General features: G+C 35.9%; 1 protein-coding gene across 2 annotated transcripts; it reads left to right on the plus strand.

Moving 5' to 3' along the window:
* Positions 1–2,659: 2,659 nt before the first annotated feature.
* On the plus strand, positions 2,660–11,905 carry LOC144443908 (DNA-directed RNA polymerase III subunit RPC3-like). 2 transcript variants are annotated; one of them, XM_078133513.1, is made up of 12 exons: positions 2,660–2,861; positions 3,353–3,474; positions 4,163–4,296; positions 4,932–5,120; positions 5,319–5,425; positions 5,982–6,086; positions 7,097–7,270; positions 8,055–8,106; positions 8,644–8,771; positions 10,246–10,481; positions 11,167–11,319; positions 11,610–11,905. In XM_078133513.1, exons 1-12 carry the CDS (start codon positions 2,715–2,717, stop codon positions 11,680–11,682), a joined length of 1,620 nt encoding a protein of 539 aa, XP_077989639.1. In that variant the 5' UTR covers positions 2,660–2,714; the 3' UTR covers positions 11,683–11,905. The 2 variants fall into 2 exon arrangements, with proteins under 2 accessions (XP_077989639.1, XP_077989640.1); XM_078133514.1 differs by having other exon boundaries at positions 5,334–5,425.
* Positions 11,906–12,726: the final 821 nt, after the last annotated feature.

Here is a 12,726-nt window from a genome sequence, read left to right on the forward strand (position 1 = left end):
CCCAGTAATACCTTAATTTTGATAGGAAATCCTGGTAAAATTATCTCTGGAATTTCAAGTAGATTTAACTACTGCCCTTCACTGACTTCTGTGTAGTAACCAATTACACATTCACATGTTGTAAGTGAAAAAGGCTTTTTGATAGCCTAGAGACTCATCCTTGGCTTTCAAATCTACATGTAGAGATAACAATCAACAACATTGCTTATGATAATGATTGCTAGATACTAGAAACAAAAGCCAACGACAAAACTCTAGCTACATTTTTTGTCATCTAGCAGCTGAACTGATTCACAAATATAAGTTAAAACACAATCTGTCCTTTTTTTCTTGAACAACATTGTAAACCTGGACATTTTATTTTCACTTACTTCACTGGAAAACAAAAATAACTAGTGACGAAAATGCATGCCTTCTTGTAGTACATGAACAGTCTGGTAATTAGTAAAACTTAATCTGAGAACTAGCTGAAGATTAGAAAATCACAACATTTTCTCATGGCAAAAATGTCAAGGTTTACAGTGTATAGGTTAATTAGCATAACAATATAGTGTTTTGTTATGCAAATGAACAATGTTTTTATCAATCAGCTTATAGGATTATGTGGAATATTTCAAAAAGTAGGAGGCTGTATTTGACTCGCACCATGAATTATGAATGAACGTAGTCAAGAAAGTGGACTGTCGTCTTTTTTTAGGTTGTTATGTTACAGTAACATCCCTGATCATTACTTACTTGGGAGTCCACTGCCTTGGTTTCAAGAGCATACTGGAAGTATTTATCCAAGAAAGACTGAAATAGTTATCTTCGTGTAAAGATAGGCGTACTGAAGTTTTTAACTTCTTGAAGTAAGAGAATCAGAGCATTTTTTCTCCAGATATTTAAGTTTAAACAAAACATATTACGATATTTGAGGTTCTTTTTTTTTTTAAAGAGACTGACAAGAGATTTGTAAAAAAAATAGTATTTAAGTAAAGTTTGATGAAAGGTACTCAGCTAGCTGTTTGTACAAGAATTCAAGTTCACACGTTTGTACTTGTTACTTGAATCTAAATCTACTTTTGACAACAGATGTGGTTATTGGAGGACTATCCTATATAGTATAACCTGTGTTTGTAATCTTATATATGTATCATTGATAACTTGCATACATACATACACCAAAATACATTATTGCGTACCTTTGTGAAAACGAGCGCATGATCGTTCCATATACACAAAATCAAGTGAACGCACAGTTGTACCTTTTAATGAAATTTGTTGGTTGTATAAACACATGCCATGTTAACGGAACCCATGCATGATGCGTGGATATCAGTGTGGGTACCCAGGAATATTTGCACTTGTGTTTGTGGTATTTTCTGATGCATTCTCACCTGCTTTGGGCTGATGAGGACACTGCAAGCACTTGTGTAGATTACTCAAGCATGCCACACTGGCTTTCATGTGCCATAGTTCTGTAGTAGTCTTTGTATCAGAAATTCTGAATATTTGCAAATTCACATATTTTGTGTACACACTGAGTTGTCAGATCAGAAAATGGTTAATTTAACATGTAGCACATGTATTATTTTTTACTGTTTTTCTCTTTTATGTGCACTTTGAAATGACTAAGAAGTGTTCTATTGTGAGGTTTATGTTTGCCATTTAATGTGCCATGCATGTTTGTTTTTTTCTTTTACTGCAAAAACACTCTCAAAAGCTGATAAGTTTTACACCAAGTGGAAGAATAGTTGTAGGTAATCTTGATGTTGTATCATGTTACAGATTTTTCCTATTTTGTATAAAAATAAATAAAAGTTAAATGTTGAAGAATAGTGATGTTTGTATCTCTGCTGTTATTCACAATTATATGACAGACTTGGAACATATGCAATCTTCAATGTAGCCTGTCTATATCGCTATCTGTGATTTTACTTGGCCTCTAATGAAACTGTATTTTATTATTAATACTAAAATACAGTTTCACAGTGTATAGCTGTGCACCAAATAATGGCGCTTATCAGCGTTCTTGTTTGTACACATTTACACATAATAGTAACCTACCGTTATGTAAATTATGTTGATGTTAAAAAGGGGAACGCCACTTATTTACTTTTGATGCACTGGTCTATGCCACAGACAAGGAAGAAATCTATGTTTTTGCACACAAAAAATTGATAATAAATACTGCCCTCTAACGGCAAAATGTAGCTAGAAAGATACTTTTGTTTCTCCCAGGCTAGTGGCAATATATTGTAGCGTTATTTTTTGTGTTAGAGACTTTTGTCGTCACGGGGTTTAGTGCAAACCTCGGAACGAGAAAAGCTTTAAAAAAATGAAAAATAACTCCCGGTAGCAACCCAGGCATGAACCTTTCAAACGCTAGTCAGCTGTTGACCCATGATGACCCCAGCCTTATCACGAAGACACAAACCTAATTAGTACACGGTCATAGTACCTGCCGAAGCAATGCAATCATCGATTATGGAACAACACTACTACTTCGTTTCTATATATATCATACAAAATATTGTAGCTTTCGGAAAAATATTGATTTATTTAAAAATATTGTTATTTCTTTAAGCGTTATTTCTTGACCGCGGAACGTATTAATCACTTCCGGGTGTTGTACGGTTTGAGCAGATTGCACCATGTGTGTTTGTTGTTGTGGTAAGCTTTGACAGGCTGTAAGACTCCTTCATATTTCGCTGATACGTCGCTGTTCAATAACCATGTCCAGTGTCCAGCTCCAGCTTGCTTCGTTGATACTGGGCGAAAATTATGGCGAAATAGTAAAACAGGTCTGTGCACATTTGATAAAGAATGGCGCAAGGCTGCTGAGATCTTTAGCAGCGGAGACGAAACTAAAACTTGACGAGGTAAGTACTAAGTTGTAACATGGACGTCTATGGTTGTAAGTGGTATTTTCACATGTTTTCATACTCTAGGCCACAGGCACTTGACAAAGGATATATCATATGAAAGAAATAAACATTTAAAAAAATTATGAAATTGATATATACGTACTAGTAATTCATAATTTTAATTTTTTCTGTCCCTTGCGCCAAGTGCCCGTGGCTCTAGCCCAATCTCAAGTTCAACAGTACATTTGTATTATAATCAGCAGAGATAGCAATAGGTATACCATTCCAACTCTGTTGCATTTCAGACATAGGTGTTTGATTGATGAAAGTTGTTTTCATAAAACTCAGAAAAGGGATGACTATATCATATATGTACATGTCTGTCCCACAGGCACGCTCCCCATGAGATCAGAGAGGAATGTAAATTAACAAACAGTAATAAAGAAAATATAAATAATATTATGTGCTCATGAAGCGTTTGTTTTTCCTATGTTCATTTCATGTAGGTCAGGAAGGCATTATGTATATTGATACAACATCATATGGTGACATTCACTGCTAGTAAACGTGGAATGGTGGAATACCAAGCTAATGTTAAGAATATATTACTACACATTAGATATCCAAGGTGAGCTGTGTCAAAAATTGTCAGATTGTAAGAAGATAACTGAGTTAGAGGGACATTAGAGGGGTTCATGTGTGTTTTGGGAGTAACATTCAGGAAACATACTTACAGCACCAGTACTATCTAGAATATTTTTTAAAAAAAAGGTTTGTTTCAAAAAATAACTTAACAATAGAAATCCGTTCAGTTTTAGAACTACGTAAGAGGGATATATTGCACACTCTGTATCTGTATGAGTGTATCACATTGCTGCGGAACTGTCCAGGCTTTTGCACAGTCAGTTCACAGGCTAGCCCAGAGTCATCCAGGCCTGGCAACATATACCACCTACAGGTTCCGTGTGTGAAATTTTCCTCAACTGTTTAAGTCATTATTCCAGGAGTCCCCCAAAATTTGTACTCATTGTGTGAATGAGACATGACTGAGTGCTACAGCCTACCCATCGAGTCTGTAGAACACTCACCCTTGGTTTGGGTCAGTAACAGTAAAATCCCTTGTTTCCAGTGGAATTTGAAAGTAAGACCTCTCAACTACTAATCCTGAGCTTTGACCACTATATCATAGTGAGCTGGTTTTGGTACTTTTGCTGCGTTGCATACATTATATTACTTTTGTCTTACTATTAAAGTAAAATGGTATGTACTAGTATATTGATGTTGACTGTTTTTGAATTTTATATAAATTGTTGCAGGTACATCTACTGTGCTAAGACACTGTACGGGGACGCTGGAGAACTGATAGTTGAGGAAATGCTCCAACATGGACAAATGTTAATGAGCCAAGCTATCAGTAAAGTAACAGAGAGACTGAATGAAGCAATAGAAGGTAGATTTCTGTCATTCATATGGAATCTTCATTCTATACAGTCTTGTATGGCTCTGTGTACACTATTATAAATGCAAATATCTACTCACAGTCAAAAAAAGTTTGGAAAGGGAATTACACATTTTTCTGGCCTCTCATTAGTTTGTCAGAATGTGTACTTGGGTGGACAGATGGCAGAGAACCCAACCTATGTTGGGATGCAGGTATAGATATCACCACTGTAGCTGTCAAACTTCCTTCACATGTGTCCCATAAATTACACCCAAAGGATCACTGACAAGATGTCAGCAAATGTTTAGGAAACTGTTTTGATTCTCTGTGTAGAAATTTTCATGTACAAAGTGTTTATGAAGTGAACTGGAGTGATACAGCTGGAATTTCAGTGCCAGCATCCAGACTGAGGTTAGGCCTTGGTGGATAGTTCAACCTCCGCCTATAGACTGTAACTGGTCTTCATTGTCCAAGAGTGTAACTTTCTTCATATCACATAAATGTCTTCACGATGTTCTCTTATCACCTTTGTTCTATAGACAGTAATATCTGTCTTATCTTAGATAGGCGCCACAGATATGTGAGACAGGTTGCCCTCTTCTATACAAGGATACTAACAGATTTTTTGTCTGTTTCTTATATAGGTGATCAGATTGTAGACCAGATATTTGTCAGAGATAAGTTCATTGACCTAGTCAACACACATTTCATAAAGAGAGTAGGCTATCCACAGTCAGATGGTGACATTGATACCAGGGCATCATCAGTTCCTGTGTTAGACATCGAAGAAGATGATTTGTATAAAATACCAATGTGTATGCAGAGTTCAGGAGGTAATATTTATTGATACTATGTAGACATGTGTACAGAGTTCAGGTGAAATATATTGATCCTATGTAGACCATATATATTTATTCGTCATTTCATACTCTGTTAGTAGGAAAGCACTGTATAAAAAACTAACATTACTATTATGATGCAAAGTGTGGTGTTTGGTGTGAGTATTGTGTCGTTGTCTGGTTTTCTAATAGCTGCAGTATTACCAGGAAATAAAAGGAGGAGATCAAATGATGCAGCTGAGGGAAGCAGCAGCAAAAAAATGAGGACAGATTCTGGCATGTCAGAGGATGCTAAAGAAGTAAGTTGACTGTCGCTGACTCTCAGTCTGTGTACATTTGTGTTATCAGTGTCAATAACCACAAAATGTAGAAAGAAATAACTATGTATCTGGTTACCGTAGTGAAGGGTAAATTGTACTCCAGTATCGATATCAGTTTGCTGAGAGTAGGCGCATTCATTTTCTTTATCAAATCTGACCACCAGGTTGAAATAGGCTTATTTGCATGAGGTCAGAGTTCACTTGAGGAAATATGAATTAATTATAGTTATAAGATTTATAAAGATGTTTTCCCCAATTGAACCCTGATGATATGCTAATGATCATAATTCAATATGATGGATGAAATTTGGGATGTGTCAAAACTTACAAGATTGCAACGGAGCACTGTATGTTTGTCAACACACAGAAAGAATTTCATTTGCAAATGGCAACTTATTGGATGATCATGGAATGATTAGTTTCATCAGATGCTGGTATTTAGTGTGTGTGTCAAGTTACAAAAACATTTCACCCACACATGTATAGTAGGTAACCACTGAACTTTGATTGAATTAGTTTCCTTCTTCCCTTGTAGGTAGCACCAGATGATGGTATATATTGGTCAGTGAATTTCAACAGATTTCATCAACATATTCGAGATCAAATCATTATAGATACAGTATCTAGAAGAGTTGATAAAGTAGGTATACCCCAAGTTCATTACCCAGTCTTTTCAGTTGTATTGTAAGCATATCAAAGTTACCTACACCTTGAAAAAACAAAAGATTGTATAGTTTGGCCACTTGGGGTGCTGTTTGTCTGGAAGCAGAGCGGCAATGAGGGCCATATTTTATCACTAGTAATAGTCTTGGTTATCTAGACTCATGTATCTGGTTAAAAACAGAACTGCCCTATATAAACAGGATTATGGCTAATCTATGCAAATACGGGAAATTCAAACTGCTGTACAGAGCACTAGCTTCTGGGTTGTGTTTTTCAGCATTTGTTTCTGTGCTCCGAGAAACACACAGGTCATGAATCATGTACAAATTGTTTGTGAATTTCATAGGATGGTAACTTGATACACAAATTAATTGAAAATCAATCTGTTTGTTTCATAGAATGAAAAAAACTTTCAAAATGAGACAAATCCCCCTGCAAACAGCTGTTTAGATTGTGTGTTACTAAGTATTCAAATATGCGGCATTTGCATGTGAACAACCCAGATAGGGAATGTTTATATTCTGTGATTACTTGCCAGTGAGTCATCACAAGTTCTCCATCTCCAAACAATACAGTCAGTCATATGCAAAATAGGGTCCCAGACACGGGCTGCCCCTAGAGAGTCTGGGGAGATAGGACATAAAAAGTAAGCTACTACTATAGGTTAGGACACATAAATCATGTGAGTAAGGCCATAGATTGAGTTTGTAAAATGATATTATTTAAAATTAATAGGTATCTGTTGCTTTAGACTGTCAAACATATGGCACAGGAACTTGAATTGCCTGGGATTACACTCGATGTCCCATTCATTCTTAGCAGTTTTCGTTACCATGATACAAAAGAATAGGTCAAAAATTTTGTTTGCTATTTCTTGAGACTCTCTCTGGGGGGTGATAGCGGTAAGTGAGAGCCCCAACAATAAGAGTCTGGGTAACTGAGGCTACACTCTTACAATGGTTTCTGTGCAAAACTTTGATGTTACAGATTGGTGCTGAAGTAGTACGGACTATGCTCCGTGTTAGTGAACTTACAACAGATCCACAAGCTATGATGACAACTCCCATGTCAAGCTATGAAGTCTTTCAAGCCATGCCACAAGAACTAAATCTACCAAAACAAACCTTGGACCAGTATCTAAAATTGCTAGCTGATGACCAGGTATAGAGTACAGAACAAAACTTGGGTTCAACTTTTAATCTAAATTTTTACATTAAAAATTTTTTTTTCCAATTACAGTCTTGTATAGTGGTGTTTCTTGATCCACCGTAAATATAAATGTCAATAACCTAAGCAAGAGGAGAAGCACTACTCTGGCAATCAAGGTCTCAGTTAACTGAGTAAGATAGACACAAACTAATACTATCGTTGTTCATTGTGGTAGGATTACTCAAGTGAGTGATAATTCAATCACCTGTGATCAAGATAGTGTAAACATTGGAAGTCCCCAAAGTTTACACTACAAGATAACAGTGTGAGTACGAACATCTATCTTAGTAAACCGAGACCTCGGTTGCCAGGGTAGTAATTGTTGTGGTTTGATTGTAGATTTGTTTTAACTTATATAGTTGAAACAGTATTTGTGCCAAAATAAGTAAGCGTTATTCTGAATAATTGTAGTTAATATTTCAAATTAAAAGTAACATTAATAAAGTAATGTGGCTATAAGTACACTCTAGTGAACAATTATTTACCTGCCTAAATAAAGTGAAGAAAAAATTGTGAAAAATTTTCTTTCCGCTAAAATGTTTGTGCACCTGAAATAAATATATTCACAGTGTAGTGAGGCATGTGTAAAGTTAGATTCAAACTGGATTAATTGATATCAAGGCACTTACCATATTTACTGGTTGATTGGATTCATATGTAACATTTGACCCCCCCCCCCCCCCCCCCCCCCTTGACTACTAAAATTCCACTTTTTACTCCTTTTTTCCCGTTACAGATGGAATTTATTACGAAAACTGGTGAAAGTGGTGGTGGCATGTATGCTATGAGTATCCTTTATGAATTCAATTCTTTCAGTTGGATTTATATTGAAATTCCTGAATGATATTCAGTATGCAACTTAAATACATTATTTCTGTTTACTCCCACTCATATACACGCAATGTATCAGCCGTGTACCTACAGCAATATATACAGTCATGTACACAGGTACTGTCATGTGTAGAAAAGACAGACACTGTGACATGCCTGTACACACATCAATGTATCAGTAGTATGCCTACAGCAATGTATACAGTGATGTAGCCACACTTCTGTTGACAGGGCTGTGGTTACAGCACTGTTACAAACCTGTGCTGTCCTTGTAGACACAGACCTGTACCATGGGCATGTTACAGGGTCTGCACAACACCAGTTACAGGGGCGAAATTTTGTTTGGGTGTGTAGTGATAGTGACACATTGCATTTGTCAACAAAGAATAACCACTTTATTTTGGAAACACGTCATGGATGCCCAGTTGTTTCAAATGTTTGGGTGTATGGAATAAGTATGTAAACAGCACCATTTCCCCTTAACACACTTTCAGACATATTCAAAGTGATCAAGGTACTTTGCACAGCACATATAGAATCTGTTGTACAAGAGAGATTTGGTTCCAAGTGCTGTAGAATCTTTAGATTACTGTTACTCAAGAAACACCTTGAACAGAAACAGGTGAGTGACATCCTTCACTATTATTATTATTATTATTTTTATGCCAAGGAAAAGATGAGTGACTTAAGGGGCCTTGTCCTTATGAATAAAAAGGTGAGTAGTGACTAAATCCTTAGCTCATCAACATTTTCCAATTGAGTGAAGGAAAACACAACAGATAAGAAACAGGCTTCCCACAGACCACTCAATACAAATATAAACAACATCATCCGACCCCTACTGATACACAGACACACACACATCATCCTTGGAACAAACAAGCATCACATTGCAGGCTCAGATTTTGACACAAGTGTATTGATTCAAAGAGACAAGTGATATGTGTGTGTACATACAGTGCCTTCTTGTCAGGCAGGCGTGTGATGTTGTTTATATTTTTAATGAGTGATCTGTGGGGAGCCTGTTTCTTATCTATCTAAATCTTTCTTAGGAAACATAAAATGTGTATGATACGCACAGTCCTTTGGCAATCCCTGATGTTTTAGCTGTATTGGGAAATGATAGCACTGAATGTGTTCAAGCTTAATTTTTGAAAAGAAAATGGAGAAAATAATGTGATTCTGAAATTTAGTTCTGGATGCCAACATGGTATTGAATCATCTCTAACCCTAGCTGGTCAATGACCCTAGCTGGTCAATGACTCAATCATGAACCAAAAGGTTTACATGCAAATGAGTAAAACCCCAACTATTATAATGATGTAAACAGTATATAAATAGTATCCTGATGTGTACCATATTTGGACATTACATAACTGCCCCCAATATTAAAACACTAACATATTATGGTTAGAATTGTGTGTTACTGTGTGGGTGGCTGTGGTTGAATTTCAAATTTCATCTCATACATCTCAGGACTTCATTGAGCTAGACTGAAAGAGAGATCGATGAAGGATGGCACTAGACGTGAATTTTGTTATACATATTCAATCACTGTGACTGCATAGGTGTACATTGTCTACATTGTCAACTACTGAACTAGTGCTATATCATAATATATGCATGCAAAAGTAGTCATTTTTGCCCAGGAGTGTTTGAGCCAAAAGATTGCATATAGTATGCAAATTGCAAGCAGTCACACACAAAACATTAGGCAATTGTTTTTACAATAGTTAGAAGAGTCTATGGTTGGTCTTCATACAGTTGCAAACAATGATCAATCAAAGGCATGAACACCTTCAAATCATTGAATGGCACCATTGTGAATAATTGGAATAAGTAGACTGTAACAACATGTAAGAAAATCAAAGCATTCGGATGGAAGAGTGTGTATGGGTAATTGTCCATTGTAGTACACCCCTAACGATGCTGACCAGACATCAACGATTATTTAGGATTCACTTTCAAGGATTTTTTTGACTGTGAGAAGAAATTTTCATTACTAAATAAAATGATAAATTGATGTTATCATCATAACACTTTCTATTCAATGAATGTAATGGTTGTAAGTCAGATTGTAACATCTTTATCAATAGGTTGAAGAATTTGCAATGATCCCAGCGAAGGAAGCTAAAGAGCTGCTGTACAGAATGTTTTCAGAGCACTTTGTGGCATTACAAGAGATCCCAAGGACTCCAGACCATGCACCATCAAGAACCTTCTATTTGTTTTCTGTCAATCTGAATGAAGTTAGCCGAATGTTACTGGAGAGATGTTACAAAGCACAAACTAATGTCATCTTTAGACGAGAACGTGAAAATAATGAAAACAAGTAAGATGCTAACTATGTTACTACCAGAGAGTGTGGTATGGTACAAATTTTTTGAAGAAAACCCAAAATGAAAATGAAAGGTTCACAATTGATAAAAAGTATACAATTTGCATACTCCAACTGATAGACCACTGGGATTCAATCCTGAGGTCTCACATGAGTGTTACTAGCAGTGTCTTATCAGTGGAGCCATAAGATTTACTTATTTATTTTCTGCAAGTTTGTGAGACAACTCTTTTTTTCACAACTAATCGTAATTTGAACTTGGCCTTTAAGATGAGAACATAAAGTAATAAATAGAAATAAATAGCTAACCATTTGCATATTTGAAATGAAAGATGAAGGTAGCATATTTTGAACAAGTTTCAAGTCTCCATCAATATGACATCATATCTCCACGTGCATGTCACTTTTTGTGATCATGTGAAATTTCCGTAGCTGGAAAATAGGTATTTTTGTTTTAAAAAATGTAAATGAGTTTGGGGATTTTTGTGTCTTCCATGGAGAATATTTTTTGTGTACATTGTACACCAAATTAAAGAGCATGTGACATGGCTTAAATTTCCATTGTAGCAATTTTGTCATATGTCAGAATAAATGTTTACATTAATAGCTTGAGACTTACCTAGGCCAAAACAGGAAAGTGCGCAATTCACCATACTTTACCTTGTTTCCATTGATTTAGGAGAGTACTAGAGAAATCACAGAGAGTTGAGGCAATTGCTGCTTCATTGCAAAACAATGGTGCCGCCAATGCCGACCAAGCAGCTGAGATTGAAGAGATGATTACACCACCAGAAAGAACTCAGCTCAATAAACTCAAAAAGACATTTGCCAAGTATGTATAATACCTCACCTCAGTACAACATTATGACAGAAACACATGACACATTAATACAAGTGTGGCAATGCACATGCTAGTAATGCCCTCTGTGTCCTAATAATTTCATGAGTGTAGTGAATGAAGTGCAGTAGAAAACACTACAAGTATGATTTTTTATTCCAAATGACATTTGTAAAATATTAAATTTACCTGTAAGAAAGTTTTCAGCTAAATACAAGAAGAATGATGCCATCTTTCAATCTATGAAATACTTTCACAACTGTTGCCCTTTTTTTGTCTTTCAGATTGGAACATAGTGAGCTTCAGTTGGACCAGACTATTTTCATTCTAAACAGTTTTATCCACATAGTTCTTTGATTTGAAATTCCCAGTCAACTTTTGTACATATTAAACTGAACATTGAATAGTAAAATGCCTTGAGAACATCATATAATTGACTATAATCATATTGTGTGAATGTATGTGCACATACGTCCACCAGTTACTGGGATCACCACTTGAGGACGCTTGGTAATTGATAATTAATAAGGTAGCCATAGTAAAGCCACAGAACAGTTAATATTAACATTAATTTAGAAAAAACAACACCAGCTTTTCAAATCGTTACTTTACTACATGACATCTTGTAGACAAAAGATATTTTTAAAATAAAATGAAAAGTGAACACTAAAGAAAAAAATTAATATTTGTAAAGAAATAGAAAGGCCTTTTTGGTGTGAATGCTAAATGTGAAACAGTGGAGGGATTAAATTGAACTCAGGGTCCACCTTCTTTGTATTTTAATCCCTGAACTCTTTCATGTACTAAAACGACACGATTGAAACAAAATGATAAGGATACTTAGGTCTTGAAGAAAAGTAAATTATAATGACCTTTATGCTTGCGACGATGGCTTGAAGGGTGAGCGTGACTGTAGGAAGAGGGAGTACATGTAAGAGCCCCATTCACACCTAATACACATTACAGAATCAAGCCATTAGCTGAGGAAGTGGGTTTCTTATCTTTCTTATCACTGAATAATGTTTGTTGGCAATATTTACAAATGTGATAAAGCACTATTACATAACACATCAGGCAAAGCTAAGCTCAATATCTAAGTGTGAAGCCCCTAATGTCATATCAGTTGTTATCAGTTTTACTGACCCATTATCAGTGACATTGCAAATAGCTTTAGAGATGCAAACAATTTTTTATGACACCCGACTTGCTGGCTCACCAAGTTGGGAAAGTTGCACTTGAACTGCTAATGCAAAGAATCCGTCATGAATAGGCGTTTCAAGTCTTCTTTAGTGGTCTGAGGACAGTAATGGAGGTAAAACCATAGACAATAGAGAGGGACCCTCTCTATTGTCTATGGTAAAACAACTAGTTTTACAATAGACAATTAACACATTACTTCGC

This window comes from Glandiceps talaboti, chromosome 12, assembly GCF_964340395.1.
Source record: "Glandiceps talaboti chromosome 12, keGlaTala1.1, whole genome shotgun sequence".
Lineage (NCBI taxonomy): Eukaryota > Metazoa > Hemichordata > Enteropneusta > Spengelidae > Glandiceps > Glandiceps talaboti.

Excerpts from the sequence above, each read along its gene's own strand:
- LOC144443908 (XM_078133513.1), top strand. The coding sequence starts at position 2,715 with ATGTCCAGTGTCCAGCTCCAGCTTGCTTCGTTGATACTGGGCGAAAAT. Across the intron at positions 2,862-3,352 it reads CGAAACTAAAACTTGACGAG|GTCAGGAAGGCATTATGTAT; the intron begins GTAAGTACTAAG and ends CATTTCATGTAG. Across the intron at positions 7,271-8,054 it reads AATTGCTAGCTGATGACCAG|ATGGAATTTATTACGAAAAC; the intron begins GTATAGAGTACA and ends TTCCCGTTACAG.